Source organism: Notothenia rossii, assembly GCF_949606895.1.
Source record: "Notothenia rossii genome assembly, chromosome: 8".
NCBI classification, from domain to species: domain Eukaryota; kingdom Metazoa; phylum Chordata; class Actinopteri; order Perciformes; family Nototheniidae; genus Notothenia; species Notothenia rossii.
The window spans coordinates 68,623,896-68,644,597 of NC_136906.1; the positions used below are offsets into that span (position 1 = coordinate 68,623,896).

Sequence of the window (20,702 nt, forward strand, 5' to 3'; positions counted from 1 at the left end):
TCGTGGCTCAGGCGTCTGACAACACATTGAACAGCATCTTCTTTTGGAAACATGGCTGAGTGGGCTGTTTTACTTTAGTGGTATCTATAAAACACAATATCGCTATTATTACAAGTTCCTTTTTCCTTAAAAGTAAGGCTTGATGGACAAGTTGTTGTATATAATTAAGGCTACTGGTTAATTCTGGATATTTAAAATCAGCTCATTCATTCACAAGTGATGTGAATGATATTTTATTGCAGCAGAGTGACATTTTAGAGAGCGACTTCCCATTTATATTCTGGTAGAAAGACCTGGCATGTGCATAACTGCAAAATGATGTAAAGGGCATTAGGCAGACTTATGTCTGACTCATATATCACGGATAGCAATTTGAAATTAAAATATCCAAATGTTATTTAGCCCTCAGTCAAAATGAAGAACATGTACATTGGGATTTATTCAAATAAGTTAATTTTCTAAAGTACAACATCAGACACATTGACAGTAGATCATCTTTCATTTTAATTACTGGCACTGTTTAATATATGTTATTAAATAAAAGTGCAGTAGTGTCTCCACATCCACATGATCTCTGAGCTCGGTTTCTCGTTTAATGTATTAGTAATCAAAACTGCTTTGCATTACACAAAAAAGTGTACTAGTATCCAGTAAGGACCCATGGGCTATAGTGTGCTCTGTGCAGATAGGTAACGCAATTTCTGTCAAAGAATTGTGCTGAAAGAATGCACTTTTTGTGTTTGGCATTTACATTGTTCTTGGAGGATTGTTCACTTTTATGTTCACAGGTACATTGAGGTTGTTGTTGTTGTTGTTGTTGTTGTTGTTGTTGTTGTTGTTGTTTTGCAGGCAAGCCGAATGCAAATCTTCCTGAAATGACACCGATGTGAAAGTGAAGAACTATGATTATGTTCTAAATGTGCTCTGGTGGGTGTTTTTTTCTCTCTGCTGTTAAACCCATTAGCCTTCATCAAACCATCATCTCCCTCAACTCATTAGCGCTCGACACACTTGTGTGCATTAGCGTTAGTGTTGTTTGAGAGCTGCCAAAGATAATGGCATTTTCTCTTAAATAAGCTGTCCAAAGCACAAAAGAGCAACAAGGAGTGGGGGTAATGTGTTTGTCCCGCATTAGGAGAGGAAAATAAATCCTCCTTCTCCACCAGAACTTTTTGTCTTTTTCACTCTCCTTCTATTGATCAGTTGAAAAGCAGAGAGAGGCTTTTTGGAGTCTTCAAACGAACATCTTATGTTTCTAAAACCGCTTTGCTACACGGAAAGGTCGGATGAGGGTGAAGTGTGGGAGCAGTGGTCCACACGATGCTTCAAATCAGCAGGGGGTTCAAGCTACAACAGAATGGAGCTTGATGCTTTAAATCTTCACTCGCGATTCTCAAAGGTGTTAGCATCCTCCCTTTTCTCTGCTGAGCTTTTTTACTCTCAAGACCTGTTTTTGTTTTCCTCCATGTGCCATACAGAAAACTTCTTCAATCTCCAGGAGCACACTTTTCAACGCTTCTGAAAAAAACATTTAGGTACAAAAAAAAAAATAGATGTTTGGCTTTTTGATATTTGATATTTCTGTTGGGATAAAAACTTCTGCACCCTTTCTGTATCTGTGACATTCTCATGCACAAATTCATCTCACACATGTTGAGTTTGATTATCTTTGATCAGGGAAATCTACAACTGTCTTATCTAAACATCAGAACCTGACGTTATTCCCTCTAAAGACAAGAACATGTGAAAAGCGTGTGTCTATTTCTGTTTGAACACACATGTCTATGAGCTCAGAGGGCGTTTGAGCCGCTAGAGCTCATTCCCCAGATTAGGATCTCAGTTGGAGAACGGAACAAATACGCCCTTCAACTCGAAGGGCCTACAAAAGACAGACACATGACACACACACACACACACACACACACACACACACACACACACACACACACACACACACACACACACACACACACACACACACACACACACACACACACACACACACACACACACACACACACACACACACACACACACACACACACACACACAGTAGAGCCCTCCTTTTCCTCATCAGCTTTCCACGAACTTTTGTGATTTCTTCTTTTTCAGGTTTCCCATGTCCTCATCTCCTCTGATCAAAGATAACTGGTTATTATCCGAGATCCTGAATCCAATCACTCTCACTTCTCATTGTTGGCACTTTAATCTATTACATGTCTACTGAAGTCCTGCCCAGCGCTGTATTCACCCACATCCCATTGTCTTTTTCCCCTCACTGCACACTTCTTCTGCTCCCTCAAAAACCGTTATACCTTTCTGTTGATCTCTTTTCAGCAATTCTTTGGTATTTCTTTGGCTGGTTTTGATACACTGAAAGCAGGGAAGCCACTTTTGTAGGTTACCATGACACAAGAAGACGATGTCTCAGAAATCAAGTTTCAACAACACGTTGTTCGACTTTTGGTGTTGCTCTGATCAAATGCATTTTTACTCCATGTACAAAGAGATATTTGTATTAATATGTGCAGCAACTTGCAAAGAAAATCTGTGAAACAATGTTGAATGGAGTCATGTAGTCATGTGAAGGAAAAACGTATACAAATGTTGGGGACTTACATGCTTCCTGTTGCTGAGCTGCTGTCTGTGGGCAGAGAGCCGTTGGAGCGCTCCATCTGGGCCAACCTGAGAAAGAAACCCTCATCAGTGATGGAAACTTCAATTAATGAAAAACGAATCCATTTAAACACCGCCATCATCTCATCAAAATGCAGAACAGAGATGTCAACGAATGCAGATCTTAAGACCTCAGAAGCACACCTATACAAATTCATGACCCAAGTTACGACCAAATAGAACTTTGTGTTCTACTACAGGTGCATAGCCATATTTGGATATTTCCAAGTTTGTGTGTCTGTGGGGAAACGCTCATTTTTCTGGTCACATATTCAGACGAAGCTGCCATGCCAATGAGGCCGGCTCCTCAGATCAAAGCGTGTATTCACTGAACTCTGTAGCAGAGAGGCAGCCGGGCCGCACCGCAGATTAACAGCACGACTCACACACACACCACTTCAGGCTGAAATTGAACTGTGACCGAATATGCATGGAGGGAGATATTTAAAGTTATTATTTCACTGGTGAAACCTCATCATTGTGTGCATTTCACCGTGTAAATGTATAAGCTTCGCTCTAATCTACAATGTCAGCGTCTACATTTCAGTTAAAATATTATATAAATTCAATTTAAATTCACCAGGCTCATCTGTGTCACTGCTGATAAAACAATGCTAGCAGAAACGCTGAGCCAAGGTTAATGGAGTGTGACCAATGAAAGGTTACAGGCCAGACGGAGCAGCCCTGCATCAGAAAAGCCTTCATGATGAAAGCTTTTTGACACAAGTAACCCTGGTTCACTTTAGAAAGGAGAAGCTTTGGACTGATTAGAAATTCATTCAAGGGGCAAGATGGGATATGTGACACTTTAGGGTTTTAACAATCTGGCTTATCTTTATATTAAAAATGACAGGCTCTCAATCTCAGTGCAGCAGAACATTAGTTCGGTGATGTTGGTGATTATTGACCGCAGATCCCCCACTGTGCACATCATGTACGCAGTAGGATGGTTTTCAGTGGATGACTGAAAACAGCTATCAGGCTGGGATTTAGTGTGAGCGATCACCACATAATAAAAAGCGGATACACAATGTTCAAAAGTGTAATTTTGTAACCCTTAGCAATAACAAGACTGAAAGATAATGTTACTTATAATGCTACAAAAGCATACTTCCACTGCATATAGTCTTATCTAGTTTTTGCATTATAGGTACAGACTGATGGAGAGTGCTTCTTGGAAGAAAGTCTTTTTAAAAAGCATAACATTTAAAAGCAGTTCAAAAGTCTTTATGTGTGTGCGTTGCGGCGTCTGAGATGATGAGATAATGATTTGGGGAATGCGATGCGTACCTGCTGGCATACTGCTCTATCCTGGAGTGCGTGTCATCATGAGAGAGCTGGGGTGACTGGGACAGCCTGGAAATGGATGAGGTAATGGAGATGAATGAGATTCTGCATGCTCACACAACCTCATTAACACACTGGGATTTACAGGCACATGCACACGCCTGCTCACACACGCAACCGTAATGGCCCTTCACAACATCACCTAGAAAATAAATCAGATGATGCTAAAGAGAGAAATATGGGGGGGGGGGGGGGGGTGATCTACACAGCGGTTGGATGGGTTTGACAGCCCCTGCAGGGAAGAGCAACCGAATGTTAGTTGGGTGCTTTAAAGAGAAGAAGAAGGTGAAGCTGAGGAGACAGTGGGTGAGTTTTTTGGATGCATGTTCAGCCAGTGGGTCAGGCAGGCAGGTGGGAAACATGCAATTCAGTCATGGCTTTTTAGGAGTGAGGACTTAGGCGGATGTGAGTGAGGAGAGAAGGGATTGAAGGAGGTGTTGTTAAAAGGCATTCCAGTCTGGAGACGAGGTGTTGTCGTGGTGGCGTAGATACTCACTCATACTGCTCAGGACACATGCTGATGAGGGTGACGGGACTGTAAGAGAATCGGAGGGAAGGGGGAGGGAGGTCAAGTACCACAAAACATCTCAGGGTCAAAAACACAGCACGTAGAGGAAGACACGGAAGGAAATGTCTGTCCAACAGCTGAGTGGCTGCACTAAACACAAAGGGAAGGCACTTCAAACAGTCACCAATACATACACTGCATGTGCTTGTTATTATCCTCTGTGACATTATCTAAACATGCATCAGAAAACGCTTGTGATACAGGAACTGTGCAGTTGTCTTTTGATAGGGTCAAAATGGGCAAATGACACTGTCAGCACTCTAATATACCCAGATTAGGTGTACCAAAGCTCAAAGAGAAAGGGGTGATTGTGTCAGCTGTCACACATATTTAATTTAAATGTTTAATTTTACAATTCCTTCAGCATAAAGAATGATATGCCCTCAATTCATTCCCTTTCTTCATTTATTTCCAGCCGGATTAACTGAAAAAGCAAACCAGTAAAAAGATATACAGAACATATGTTGTTGTTAATCTGCTATTCAGTACATTATGATTTAGAATTATGCATTTGGTACATACTGTAAGAACACAGCAAATGAAGCTGCTGTTAATTAAGGATTTTGGATATAAAAATGTGACAAACCTGAACGCCTGGGGCATGTGTCTTGATTTATTTTGATTCTTTTAATGTTTCAGTTTTTTAGTCCGTGACAATTGCAGCTATTTTTATAACTGCCGTACATAAGTTGTTGTTTGTAAGTAATTGGGACACCCTCTTATCTCAAGATAAGATAAGCGTTGAGGTTGAAATTAAGTTGCCTTGCTTTTGTTCTCAAATGAAGGCAGGATATTTAGAGGGAGGCGTGCGGCTTTGTGGTTGTGTTTCTCACAGCGGGGCATCTAGGGTAGTCACACTTCTGTAGCTGCAAGAAGATTTCTAAATGCAGCAGGGGATTGAGACGGAAAAGACAAAAAGAGAGAAGCGGTGGGAGACAAGAAATCGGGGTCAGCAGGGGAGACTGAGCTTACTATACATAGCCCATGGTGCAACATTTCTTATGCTCCCCCGCCGTCTCTGCTCATGTTTTATGAGAGTGATGTAAGTTGTCATCTTTGCCAAAAAAAGGATAGCTTTGTACGGTTTAGACCGTTTTCCTCTCATCAAAATGCGTCTGACTGACATAGAATGACCTAACTTGAACCTCCAGGTGGATGCACTTAAAAAGGATCAAGTTTGTAGTGAAGACAGAAAAACAACCTGCTTCTACAGAAAAGGAGAGAGGGAGATGACATTTGAAATGAAGCATGAGAGATAAAAAAAGTTTGAAATGAAGGGGACTTAAGGAGAGGCAGGAGAGGAATCACAGCAGCGGAGACCTTGGGAGTATTCGGGGCTTGACAAATGTGGCTGCTGTAAATGTGTGTTTTCATGGACGGCTTGTTGTGCCTGGAGAACAACAACACGGAGCATAGAAGAGCCCTTTTGCACATTTCACTGGTATTGTGTTGAAAGTCAGGCTGAGCTGTGGTAGAAAAACGCGTCTTCTTCTCATGAGATCAGCCAATCTATTATGAATATCATAATTTGATTGGCTTGATCAAAACTACTTTCTAGTGAGAATGTGGCCTAATTTGAGTTTTTTTTTTTTAAGTAGTCTCTGCATTTATATTTGACCTAACACAAGGTGAGCTTTAAGTGAATTAGAAAAATACATCCAAACACTTTTAACATTTTAACAAAGCCTTTAAAATAAAAGTAAATGTCTTGCCAGTAGAGTGAATGTGGAGTCTGGGGTTAACTAATGCACACAACTAAAAGATCTCATTTGCTACCAGACATACGCTTTGGAGCGCTTTGCTGCTCATTAGCTCCTTAATGGGATAGGATTGTGTTATTATCTGACTTCGGTGAATCTGAACTAACCCTTTAAAAACACCAAAATCCACAACACAAGCAAACTGACTTATCAAGGCAGTGGTGGAACAGCAACTTCAAGGTCGATGTGCTGTTTTATCAATGACGTCGGATTAGCTTTTAAGAGAATCAATAACTACAGATAAAAACAGCTTCGGGTCTCAGCCTGGAACAGACTGTCTGACGGCAAACAAAGCATCAAAATATATATATTCTCAATATAGCATTCATATAGGCTCCATAGTATTTATCCAGCTCTGTCCGCAAGCAGCTTTCGTGCTGTAACTTTTTCGACCGCCATCTACTGAAATACACTGACTATTGATAATCACTCCCCTTTAGTATCCAAAGCAACCATTAAGCACTTGAAACTGCCTGAAGAGCTTATTCATGTTAGGGTCTCGTAATGTATTTGTGAAAATCGGGCCGTCTGTGTTTCACTGGGTTTTCAGAGGTTTTCTTGTTGGTGAATGTCCCGAGACCTTTCTAAAGAATCAATTTAGTCCATCATGCTGTGGAAGTCACTCTGTCAGAGTTTGTGCTGCTTCCTCTGTTCTCATTGTCCTCTATTTTCCTGTCAGGGATAAAGACCTTCTGACTACCTGTCCGTCAGAAAGACAGCTAGAGGGCTGGTAAGACAAACGTGTGTGTGAGTGTGAGTGTGAGTGTGAGTGTGAGTGTGAGTGTGTGTGTGTGTGTGTGTGTGTGTGTTACCCACTGTACACACATTGATCCACCATTACTACCACAATGCACAAACACATCCAGCTTGAGACAATGCTCTCTATTAGTGGTTCATTTCAAAACAAACAAGATTGTGCAAAATGCATTTTACCCGCCAGAAGAGTTTTAATAAACCTAAACTGATTTACTTGAGTTTCACGAAAAATGAAAATTGGATTCTGAAAAAAACTAAAAGATTTAGCCACTTTTTAATCCACACTCACCAATTCGCCTCTGCAGCAGAGACTCGTGTATTGTATTGTGTAAGGTAATGAGCAAGGACCAACACTGAGTGGGAAACCATTAGAAGGGTTCTTTCACATTATCAAATATAGCTGGGAGAAATTAAAAATCCTTTCTGCCGTGAAATGAAGCAAGGATATAAGTGGGAGGTGAGAGAGTAGGTGGTGTTCTGCTCTCAAGAAGGAAAGCAGAGTGGGAGGAATTAAAAAAAGAAAAATGGAAAGCAGAGAGACTGAGTGAGTGCATTAGGGAGGCCAATTATACAGCAGACTGTGTAATTTCCCTTCTGCTGCTACTTCTTAAAAGTTCACTTTATCAAGACAACCAATGGAGCGACATATGGCTTTCCTAAAACATTGTTTAAAACGATCCACAGCAAGGGATTACTTTACATCTTTAAGCATAATCTTCAGGATGATGTAAGTAGTATTAAATGTACTGATTTTTCAGATTGATATATGACACAAATATGCACACTATTTTATATTTAGAAGTTGAAACATTGGGAGAAATCATATGTATTCACAACATACTGTACACAGCAGCAACTGTAATGATGTGTGTGATTCCTCTTTTTATGCCGTGTTCCAATTACAGAAAAAATCTATTTCAATTTAGATCACAGTATTCATTTAATGACACCGAGATGGAAAAAGTCACTTAAGTGTGGTAATAAGGGTTTATAATAAATGTGCCATGCAGAGCCTTATCAGAGATTTCAGCCACATCTTATTGACGATATTGCACTTCAGGATTATTGTTACACAGCTGTGAATAGTGGACTTCAGCCTGTGGCGTCATGTGGATAGCCCACAGTCAACAGGAGCGACCTACTACAGTAAGAGAGATGAGAATTTGATGAAAAAGTCTTCAATTTCTTTAAATCTCCCATCTCTTATAACAGATTTTGAAAAGATCCTTGCTTTCGCCACAATTCTTCCACATTTTGGAGGCATCTATCAAACAGGCATCTCTGCAGGAGTCATTTGTCAAAGAGGAAGGAAAGTGAGAGTGGAGCAAGGTGGCAGGTGGGAGTGGGGACAGCTAAGGATGGGAGGGATGAAAGAGGAGGGGCAATCCATCTGAGAGGTGGCCGTGTGCAACTGGATGTCGGGGAGAATCTATTGCAAGTGTTCAGGTGAGTCATTACCAAACATCTTTTAGTTTCTGGTGCGCACAACATGCAAAACGACATTGTTCAAAAGTAATAAGAGCCTGAGCGAGAAATGTCCGACAGGCAGAAGAGAAGGAGAGAGATTGATGGATAAAATGAGGAATAAAAAAGAGTGACTGTCTCGGAGCGCGAGGGGCAGGCAGGCCGGTATTTGAAAGGGCAACAACTCAGACACACACTCCTAAGGGGAGGACGAGCAGCCCACCGGGGGCGCCTGCATAATGTGAGCCGAGTTAAACGGGCCCTCCAGGGGGATTTACGGCTGGCAGGAGCAGGGACATACATCAGACGTAGTCACCGGGCAAGGTGCTGCAGACAGATGATCTACAGTGCAGCCGAGACGCCTGGTAATGACTGGACCGACAGGTAAATAAACACATGAACTGAGAGGGAAATGAACGCTCCCAACACACTGGAGCGCATGTGTGGATATTTATGAAAGAGATTTGACAGTTAGATATATTTAAAAGGAGCTCTCCAGGAATGCTACATATTAAAAGTCAATCAAGGGGGGTATGATGTGTTGTGTGGCCCTAGGGAAGTTTCTTCGAGTCAGAGAAAATTAATAATTTAGATTTTATTACTCAAGTAATCGGCTCTAAGACTTACAAGTGGTCAACATAAAAAAATCCTGATCTACAAGCTGGGAGCAGGGAGCTGAGAAACTTTAGAGCCGTTCTGAGCCGAGAAGTTATAATGGAGTTAATAAAGCCGCCATAAAGCGGTTTCAGAGCATTTGTCAGGATATCTCCGACTCATCAGCAATCATTTGGAACATTGGTATTTGAACCCGTCTCTCCTTTGTCCCTGAATGATACGGATGTGTAATTCGAAATCACTGAAGTAATAATTAAGAACACAGTTCGAGCCTGTTGTCACTATCAGCCCTGCTTTTAAAGACACGTAAAAGTAAAAAAAAATCTATTTTCCAAGTTATAATTCTTTCTCTGTATTGTTAGCACGGGTAAGTACTGTAAGGGCTCTATTGTCCCACGGTTTAAGCTCATATCTTTTTTACGGTTTTAATTTATATCCCTTTTGTTACTAAAGCCCCAACCTGTTCATTCACAAACCAACTTCATTACTGAAGACAACATCTCTTTGACTTGGGATTGAAGTGACTTTACAAACGCTGAAAGGTATGTGATGCATGATTGAGATGAGGGTTGATTCTGTTTCAGTCAGTCAACCTGTATATAAAAACTCTTATTGTACTCGAGCCAATCTGATCTGAGCTCTGCTCCGTTTAATTTAGACACTCAAGTGTTACTTACGTTTCCATGTTGTCGCCCTCTAGAACTGTCTGCACTGGAAGGTAACCCAGCCGTGGATGTTTGGCAAAGTACTTCTTCGAGCGGAATTTGTTCTTCAGCACTTTGGTGAAATCACGCATGTCCTCACCCGATGTCGTCTGCAGAAGGAGTGACACAGAGAGAGACAGACAGAGATTGTGTGTTATTTATTGCCCTTTGTGAGCCATGTCTGTGCATTTCCACTGTCTCTTGTGCAGACATCAGCAGCATATGCATTTGTGTGAAATAGAACCTGTTCTGTTAATTAGATACTTAGCAAAGGTGTTCTTCCTGCAGAAGTGGTTTCTGCTTTGCAAGCAAACAACAAATTACCACAACATTGTGACCGGAGGGGGGAAATCTCTTAGCAGAGGATTCAGAAAACCACCACTGAACACACCACAAATTAATATTACTCCAACAGTTGACAGATGCGTAAATAAACATACAATTAAGTTCACTTGGCTTAGCGACTAATCCCTGACATTTTAGAAGGTAGTGTGCGCAATTAAAGAACAATTATACTGAAGCTGCGAGAGAATTTGTGTGCGTCATATGTGTAATTGTCTTTACATAAGCTCCTTCATATGTGGTTTAACAGACACATTTTTGAAGATGAGTTTTTTTGCCTTAAAAAAAATATATAGATAAAAGAGAGAAAAGGAGACCCCAGCTGGAAACAAATTGGAGATGTTGACATTCCAGCGTGTGCGTCACCAGGACGCTCCCTGACAGAGTGTGACAGCAAAAGTCCATCAGACACAGTGGAATCCAAACAACATCTCCACTTAGGAAAGGAAAAAAACACTTCAATTACAGCAATCAATACAGCAGCCCGCCACATTCTGCTTCTTCAATATCACAGAGAAATCCCATTGGAGCTATGAAAATGCGACACACATAAAAATAAAAACCTAATAAAAAAAGCAATATTGTGGCCATAAAGTAGACGGCACGACAAAGATGTGAGAACAAATCGTATTAAATGACCGCACTGAGGATCACTAAAGCCACTGGCAGTCTTTAACTCTGCAAAATCTGTTTTTTGTAGAGTCGTTATTCAATAGGGGATTGAACATTTCAAACGTATAAAACTGCGACCAATTTGATTTGAGTATAGGAGGACGGGGTAAATACAATTATATACGATTCTGATCTTTTTAGACGAAAGAGAGAGAAACAGGAGTGTCTAATGAAGTTGAGATGAAATCAAGAATTCAAATGTTGTTCCAGTTATATTTGATTTTCCTCTCGCTGGTATTGCAAATTTGGATCTTGAATAAACCAGTTTTGGAGTATTTTCCTACCGGTGTAGAATACTTTGCAGGTAAATACGCTCCTCTAACTTGGATATGCAGTGCTTATTAAGTGACATTATAACTATTCAGCAGAAATCAAGTGGAAGCTTTACAAGGTTTTAGGATGTTGTTTATAGCTATTCCAGTATTGATCTCACTTGACTGTATGCTCAAGGGCATTGTTCAAACAGAACATAAGCTTTTGCACCTGTCTAATGTGTTTGGCAACTGCAAAGCAAGCTGTCCTCAACCATTTGCTAGTATTTGGCGCCATTCATTGATCCCTTTATCCTTGTTTGTGCTGAAAAGCCTGCGGACAGTACGCTGCTGTCAGAGCCACTCTTCAAAGTAGTGATGGTGGCACGTTTGGATTGCTTTCTGGCAGACGCAGAGCATACCTTTGAAAGGCTGATCAGTTGAATTATTAATTTACTCAGTGCTTAAAATATTTTTGTCTTTTGAGTGTGTCACAGGACTGTGTGCAGCTTCCAGGCAGCTGTCACAAGCCTCTCTTTTCTGCTATACTGATTATTGTCTCTTCATTTTTTATTTTGATAACACCAAATAAAGTAATCATGCAACAGACCTTACTTTATCATAAAATAAGGGGGGCAAAAAGAAAAAATCATGAATTAAATGTGAGGACATATTCCTTTAACCAATTCTTAACGATGAGGTCAACTTTGTGACAGACTGGGGTACCATATGAACACAGAGTATAGTTTATATGCGCCGTCATATCTGTTTGTTAAGCATGGGCTTTATGTTCATGACCTCATCTAATCCAAATCTGATTTGCTAAGCTACAGTATGCACGTTTAACGGCCATCTCTAAAAGAGAGTCTAATAATGCCCTTTTTGTGCTTTCACTAATAATGTATGAAGACTTAATCAATCGGCCAGGCCACAGAAAAGGTCAGGATGAACGTGACACAACACAATGAGATAGAGGGGTATTTTGAACCCTCGTTAAAGTCACCGTTTTTCCTTTATGGTAACACTCCAAACTCCTGAGTGATTAACGCAACCTAGAGTTAAGTAATAAGCTCAAACCAACACTTTAAGTCTTTGTTGTGGCAGCCTTCTGTAGCTGAATATAAAAAAGTTTTTTCAAAGTCGTGGCCGGCAGCTGCTGGGATTCTTTACTCAGGGAAGAATGATCACCACTCCTTCCAGCTACTCTCCCAGAGTCAATATCTATCCCATTTGCAAAATTGAAAAAGCAAATTAAAAGACAGAAATGAAAAAAACGCCTCCACTCCAGTCACTCAAAGTTAGACGTTAAGCAAAATTGAAATGAGTTGGCCCACAAGTGTGCAATCCTAATTGAGAAGAAGGGCAATGTTCAATTTCCCCAAGCTCTCGCCTTTCTAATATTCTTCTCTCTGTGTAGTAGTAAAGTGAAATATTGCTTTCTGGCAGTGATTCTAAGAAGGCCTCCGAGAGCCACGAACATTTTACCATTTGTTCATGAAAATTCAAATTAGGCCAGGGGTCTGTCGGGAGGCTTGATTGTGGAGCAAGTTGCAGAAATCAACTGCGAGGAAAGTAGGACGTAGCGGCAGGAGTAATGTCAACCTGCATTAATCACAGTGAGGGAATACAAATGTCTTGCAGAACTTTAAATGAAACGCTTCAACAAAAACTCTAGAAGGCTAAATGGTTCTGAGTTCTGGGGAGAATGACTCAATCGTATTGGATTTCACTACCTCAAGCTTTAGGTTGCATTTACCTGTAGACTGCTATGTTTTGGAGCGTTTTGGGTCAGGTACTTGTATAACGCTTAAATACTAACAGTAGTCCAGTTTAAGATGTATGAGTTTTAAGACTCATCAGACTCCCAAAATGCTACAAGATATAACGGGTGTAGAGACGACAAAAATGTAGAGATAGTTTTTTGTTATCTTTTTCCTGCAATTATTGGCTATTAAATGGTACAAATACTGCTTTCATGCTACAAGATACTCTTCTAGGAAGAAGCACTTGTAAATATTGGATTTTCCGATGCAAATGACCATGCATTGTCACAGTATGAAAGTCTTCTAAAGGAGTTTTTCTTTTGCTAGATCTCTGCATTCACACCCCAACTGCATCAATACCTTGTTTTAGCATTATACTGACACTCATGGTTTATCCATCAAAGATGGGTAAAACACTGAGCTGTCAATATACTTGAGTATCAAATATCAGTTAAAAATAAGTTCAGCGTAAGGTGAATCAGATATCAAATCGGTATAAATGTGTTGAAGTAGTTGTGAAAGTGTGTGACTTCATTAAAGCAGTAATTCATGAAATGACATACGAGATAAGTTGTAGTACACCCATCTTTGTGTGTGTGTGTGTGTGTGTGTGTGTGTGTGTGTGTGTGTGTGTGTGTGTGTGTGTGTGTGTGTGTGTGTGTGTGTGTGTGTGTGTGTGTGTGTTACTCTCTTACCGGTGTGCAGTACTCCACCATGGGGTAGTTGAGCTTGTGGCCCTTGGCTGTGCGCCCAGAAAAGAAGCAGCACTGACACACGTCGTAGTTGAAATGCTTCAGACTGCGATACCTAGATAGAGAGAGATGAGTGCAAAGAAAGGAAGGTGAAAAGTGAGAATACTAAAGTTTGGACGTAGTGTGTGTGTACACGTCACTTTCATGTCCTCAAGGTGTGTGTGTGTGTGTGTGTGTGTGTGTGTGTGTGTGTGTGTGTGTGTGTGTGTGTGTGTGTGTGTGTGTGTGTGTGTGTGTGTGCACATATGTCGCCCTTCATCATGAATCATCTCCAGGCTACACTAAGGCTTCATGGAGAACTGTCGATTTCTCCAGTCACTCTTTCACACAATCCTCCACGTGTGTTCATTCACACACAAGCAAACACCTTTCTTATATGCTGGCAGTGTGATGGACAGTTGGATTTCCACCAAAACACAACAACGTGACAACAACTGTCAGGATGTTGTCCTCGGCAGCAGTTGTAGCCGGAAGGCCATTTAACAGCTCAATTGAGACAGGAGCCATTCACACATAATAGCTTAAGTCTTTTATCTCTCTCTCCTCTCAAGCTCTCCCAAGGTTAGCTGACTGATGAGCTGCGAGACGGCCATATATCAAAAGAATGCAACAGCGCACACGACAACGCCAAGTCAAATGCGCCATTACATACTGACATGCAGCATATTACTATGAGGAGGGGGCGTTAATTCACCTTCACAGTTTAAGGTGCTGAGAAGACCTTTAATTAATGAATTTATACACTAACAACTTTGGTTAATGATGGGACATGCACCGTCTGGTCTTCTAAAGTGATATCCGTTATCTGTTAAAAAGTGATTTTATTAAGCTCCCGTGCAAGACTTTAGGACATATGCTTCACAGACAAAAATGATAAAGATACTGTATGGTCAGTAGTGTTTGATATAGGAATAACAAAAGAAGCAATAATACCAATAGCAGAAATAAGTGTATTAATGATATTATAATAATGTTACCACTTAGACAGATGGGACGTATGTACTCAGCAGCCAAGCTGGTAAAGTGTACATTTTATGTGACATTAATTATACTTAAAATCAACGTAACACTTCAACAAAATTATGTTCATAACATTCTTATATCAAGTCCTAATTTCCTTCTTTTTTTTTTATAACCTCAGCTACACCACAATTGTTCAGTGGCGACTGAAGAAGTACTCACAATGTTTGACCTACCCCTGGTTAAGGATAACTGAATTAAATAGCAATAAGATGCCATAACCAAGAAGATATTAAGACATAACTGGAGCAATACAACTGCTCTAAAACATAAATGTTAACATCAAATTTAGTCAGTACAACAAAATGTCAAGTTCAAAACACCATGAAGGTCTATTGTAAAACTGGCCTCTTGTGGGAGAAGCTATTGCATTTTAATGATTGTTAGCAGATCAAACACTGAAAGTAAAAAAGCTGTTGCAAGCTTGCTTCAATACAGAAGAAATGGAGCATGTTAAATGTGGCTTGTTAACATTCCAAACCATATCTGGTGGCTTGAGTTGACATTTATCATATCTGCTGACACACTGTCCTTGAAATTCAGTTTGAGTTCTTGGACAATCCCATTTACCATGCTAGTTTGAAAACTCCTGCTTCTTGCAAGAGGAAAAATGAAATCTACAAAATGCCTGCTACGCATTTTTCCTTCCTCTTCTTCGTCCGTGCTCTCTGCCTTTCTCCTTCGTCCATCGCTCCCTCTCATCGATCAACGCCAGAACTTGGCAGACGTGTGCTTCATCTAATGTCTGACTGTATTTCTCTTGCTGCTGGCAAAGCACGGAACCTGAAGGGGACAATCCAGCAACCCTCCTTCACTTGGGATAATGTAACACATATGACCAGGCTCCGGAAAATGCTTCTCGCTGCAAAACTGCTAAGTGAAAGAACCATTTTTGAATGATAAATGGACTATAGCTGTGGAAAAGCAACACACATGTTTCTCTACCTGTTGTTACGATAAGATCAGAAACAACTGATGCAAAGGCAGCTATGGGTGTGTGAGTGTGAGTGTGAGAGTGTGAGTGTGAGTGTGAGTGTGAGTGTGAGAGTGTGAGTGTGAGTGTGAGTGTGAGTGTGAGTGTGAGTGTGTGAGTGTGTGAGTGTGTGAGTGTGTGAGTGTGAGTGTGAGTGTGAGTGTGTGAGTGTGAGTGTGTGAGTGTGTGAGTGTGAGTGTGAGAGTGTGAGTGTGAGTGTGAGTGTGAGTGTGAGTGTGTGAGTGTGAGTGTGTGAGTGTGAGTGTGAGAGTGAGAGTGTGAGTGTGAGTGTGAGTGTGAGTGTGAGTGTGTGTGTGTGTGTGTGTGTGTGTGTGTGTGTGTGTGTGAGCATATTGCTGTCTTTGTCAGTATGTGTGTGTGTGTGTTTCCTTGAAATCCACCGGATGGTATTTAGCCAGTGGTGTATCAGCTGTTGACATTTAGTTAAATGCCTGGCCTCCAGAGCCGACTTGCCCTTTATGCTCAACCTCGAGAGAACAACACAGAACACTGCCACATTCTGCGTTTGTGTGCGTGAGGTCCGTTATATGCAAACTCTTTATTTCGTGTGTGTGTGTGTGTGCTTACCTGAAGCCAACAATAGGACACTCCTTGCAGATGTTGCACTTGGCCTGATGCTTGGCCGTCTCCGCAGCAGCCACTCTGTGCAGGACAGGAAGCCAGACCATGGACTGGGGCTCCAGACGCATCCAATCAACAAACTGCCTGGGCTCCAGCTCCACCTTATTGGTCACCTGGGCATAAAAATGGTTAGGGACATTCAAATCATTAAGTTCAGAAACCATGTGAAGTTTAAAGTTTCTGTAAAAGTTCAACAAGGGTGGTAAGCTGTAAAAGCACGTTGTAGAATGATTGGAAAACATGCTCAACTAATTCACATAAATGGATAGCAGGCTGTATATCCTTGCTAATAAAGATGTAGACAAATTTAAGATGACCATTCCCTCAGGCACATTTCAGCCTTGAGTTGTGGACCAAGACTAAATAACTTTTACGGGCTCCTTATTCAAGTTTATGGTTGAAATATCAAACAATAAATATAGATTGATTACCCACACTGTCGTACACACCCATAGCTTTGCTGTAAGCTAACAGCTATATTGCTTTGAGCAAGTCGCTCTGAAAAACACCCCCAAACTCCTACTCCTGACTGCTGCTTGAAACTTTTGGAGGTGTTATTGTTTATATAACCTGCACTAGCGCAGTGATACATCTATTGATATAAATACTCTGGGTGTGAAACAATTGCTTCGCTTTTTAAAGAACAACAAGCTAAAAATCAACATTTGTCCCTTTTTAAATCAACCAGAAGAAACATTACAGAAAAAAACCGTTTACAAAATATATTTCAGAAGTATATTTGTTCTGTATGTTATTTTGTGATTTTAATGAGCCCATTGGAAAGGCAAACACAGGGTGAGAAGCTTTGACATGGCCGTTGTTACCGCTAAACAAATCAAAGACGACCTTTCCATCATCACTGACACACAAAAAGGGTAGCAAATGCAGCAACGGGCTGAATACATTTCAAACAGGGAGAGAGAATAATCAAAAGGAATAGAGTGTGTGTGTGTGTGTATGTGTATGTGTATGTGTATGTGTGTGTGTATGTGTATGTGTATGTGTGTGTGTGTGTGTGTGTGTGTGTGTGTGTGTGTGTGTGTGTGTGTGTGTGTGTGTGTGTGTGTGTGTGTGTGTGTGTGTTTGTTTGTTTGTTTCTGCTTTGGTGTGTATTCCCTGATCCCTTCTCAAGGCTTATGCCGGCAAGATTTTAAGTTTCCCAATCGTATTAGCATATCTTCTTAAAAATCCATTCAAGCAACAAAACACACTAACAATAAGAGCATTCCAACCTGAAAATTGGAATAAGGGATTGGATTTTTTTAATCAACATTTGAAGTCGGTTCTCAAAAGCAACATTCAAATGTGAGCTTTGGTGTGTGATAATGTAAAATGTCTTCAAAGCAAAGAAGTTCAAATACCAAAAACGGAATACCTTAAATATTTACTCAATACAAAAGTTTATCTTTGAACATTTGCCAACAACAGAAAGTGTTATAATAAGGAAGTTCTTGTAAAGCTGCCTATGTTTGGACAGTTGAGAAGTCTTTGTTAAGTTATAGAAACAGAGGTTTGCATTCCTAAAAGTGATGTATCAAAGGGCTTTTGTATTGGTTCTGAGATTCCCCTGGGTAAATGCATTTCAGAGAAACAAGATCATTGATTATTTACAATGTGTGCACATGTTTGACCTTTTAACCACATAAAGGTGTTGGCTTTGAGAAGGTGTTACTTTAAGAAAAGCTCCTGTAACCCACTGGTTGTCAAACGAGAATGCTGCCAATTAAACTTTCACACTGCTGCCGGCATCTCAAATCATCTTTACGTCTTTAACCTTCCCCTGCGTAATCAGAGCACCTCTCCTTTATCTAGATGCTAGTGTCCTCTTCGCCTCCCATCCTCCCATAGTGCCATTTTACGGCAGAATTATGGCTCCTATAGATTAATTACTGCTGAGGAGAGATGGCTGAAGGGATGTCGCGATAGAGGGAAGTGTGGATAAGTTAAGGAGAAGGACAAAGGAAGGAAGAGTCAAGGAGACGTATTTATGGCGGCGCGACTCATTCATCACAGACACATTAAACCAAATGGACTGGGTGACTGCCGTGTCACTGGCAGGGCAGACTGACACACAGGTGGCGCTTAGCTTGTGTGTGTGTGTGTGTGTGTGTGTGTGTGTGTGTGTGTGTGTGTGTGTGTGTGTGTGTGTGTGTGTGTGTGTGTGTGTGTGTGTGTGTGTGTGTGTGTGTGTGTGTGTGTGTGTGTGTGTGTGTGTGTGTGTGTGTCTGGTTTCCACCTGCCAACTTGGTTTGATTATTGTATGATTAATGAGCAACTGGACTACAGCTGGCATGGCAAATCATGATCACGTCTGTGAGCAATTAGTGTGTGTACATGCGCACCTCTCCGTGTGCATGTGTGTGTTAATATGTCATAAAGAGAGTAAATCATAGGCAGTAAGTTTGTCTTTTTCTTTGGAGAAAAATAAAAGAGAGAAAAGGTTTAAACTCCATCACTTGATGCCGTTTAAACCTTTTCTCTGGGAAATATATAGCTTCCTAATTTTAATGTTTGGCTGCCGTTTATGGCTGCCGAAGCATGTGCCAGGACAGGAAGAGGGGGAAACAGTGATCCTAGGGGGATAAAGGCATCATTAAATGCCAGTGATGTCCAGAGATAAACCAAGGAAAGTGGTTAGCTGGCTGCTGTAAAATACTAGAGGACAGCCAGCAGAAAACGTGAGACCATTTGAGGCTTCACGGTTGGTCAGCAGAGCTTAAATATTGAATCACTTTTACAGGATTGAGAGAGGCAGGTGTTAGATGGCGGGGAGATGTGGAGGAGACTGAGGTGCTTAGCAACAATTAGCTTTGGGAAGATGCACCAAAACTTAATCTCTTTTAGTACTGATTACCTGCCAGAAACTATTATCTGTAATGTTACTCTTGATATATAGAGCACTTTGACCAACCTTCTGTGACTCTCAAACCTTTCCACTTATATAAAACTAGGCAAACCAATGGTACATTTAGAAGCCGATACAGAAATGTTGGCAGAGACCGCTCCCGCTCTTTTACAGCGCAGTGGAACAGCCCAACAATAAATCCCATCTTCTGAGGCTCATAATGTTCAGCTCTTTGAACGGGTATCAAGTAGGTGTTGCTTCATGTCACAGACTGGCTCACAGAGTGTGACAAGAAGGAGTCCATGCAAGAAATCGTCTCTGGATTAAAGTGGAATATAAGCCATACAGTATTTAAACTGCAACAGATGGCTGTCACCAGTTTTGTTTGTGTCAGATACAAAACCGTAACTCCTGCCTGAATAGGGTGAACCACCCAACTGAGGGTGGATGTTCTAGTTTAACTTGGCTTTATGAAAAATAGCAATATGTGGGGCATATTAAAAAGAGTTGTTTAGTTTAGATCTGCCCCAGTGTTCTAAGTTGTTCTGATTTTGTTTGCGTAAAGACTGCGACTACTTAGGATGAGATTTTATAATACAGTATGTCCGTTACAATTTTGAAAAGCCCAAGGTGAACACCTCGAATTGCTTATTTTACCGTAAAAACAGAACCAAAACAACCCTGTTCGCTCTGAAATGGGCAGGGGGGACATAGGTCTATGAAAAATGTAAAGTATTAACCTGATTGGGGCTGGAAGCAGTAGGTTTTTTCTGTCATTTTTCTCATAATCATAAATACCTAAATGTTAAATAAATTATTAAAATAGTTGCAGAATAATTATATTGTCAATTAATGACAATAGTTTTATATTGCAATTTGCGGTGAGAGACTTGTCCTTACTTAATAATGAGTACATTTTTATCATCATATCTGAAATGGGCTGTTTTTTACTGATAATAATGAGGACTTATTATTTCTTACGTGGGTTGTGCATGCATATGTTTTTTTAAACCATTTGCCATTCCAATATATCTTCCCCATGCGTATCTTTATACGGTATTAAGACTATGATGTGTGCTTATGAGCTTATATATTCCTATCTACGTGTGTTTGTGAGTGAACCTACGTGCTGGAAGCAGCTGCGGACACTTGGTTCGATGTTGGAGCCTCCGAAGGCGGCCACCTCCCCCAGCTGCCTCGGGACTTGGATGGCTTCGTGTAGCAGCAGACCGAGCTGCCTCTGGTCACACGTGTCACCTGCCGACGCCACCTGCCTGAAGAGATCTGAGGGGGGGGGGGGGGAGGATGAGGGAAATGGGATAGAAAGTGAGAGTCAAAATGATGTGGGAGATATTTAAAATCAAAGACATAGGTATATATAGATGTGGAGGAAAGTGTTAGTGTGTGTGGGTTGGAGGTGGTAGGGAAATGAGGGTTTTTTCTGTCTACTTCTTTCTTGCCAGGCTTTTTCTCCTCTAATATCTCTCTTCCTGCCTGCAACTCTCTGCCACATTCTCCCAGAGACTGACAGAGCTGTTCTGGATATGGATGC

At 40.9% G+C, this 20,702-nt stretch overlaps 1 protein-coding gene across 6 annotated transcripts in view; it reads right to left on the bottom strand.

Annotated features, from left to right (window-relative positions):
* Positions 1-20,702, bottom strand: part of utrn (utrophin) — a gene marked incomplete at its 3' end in the record, with an annotated part of 168,395 nt that overhangs the window by 13,953 nt on the left and 133,740 nt on the right. For 3 of the 6 annotated variants that reach the window (XM_079647050.1, XM_079647049.1, XM_079647052.1), the window contains 7 exons: positions 20,277-20,434; positions 16,252-16,418; positions 13,614-13,725; positions 9,864-10,000; positions 4,520-4,558; positions 3,967-4,032; positions 2,620-2,685 (listed from right to left, as the gene is read on the bottom strand). In XM_079647050.1, coding sequence (XP_079503176.1) covers positions 2,620-2,685; positions 3,967-4,032; positions 4,520-4,558; positions 9,864-10,000; positions 13,614-13,725; positions 16,252-16,418; positions 20,277-20,434 — 745 coding nt within the window. Of the gene's footprint in view, positions 1-2,619; positions 2,686-3,966; positions 4,033-4,519; positions 4,559-9,859; positions 10,001-13,613; positions 13,726-16,251; positions 16,419-20,276; positions 20,435-20,702 lie in introns of those variants that run through there. The other 3 variants (XM_079647051.1, XM_079647053.1, XM_079647054.1) reach the window with 3 other exon arrangements.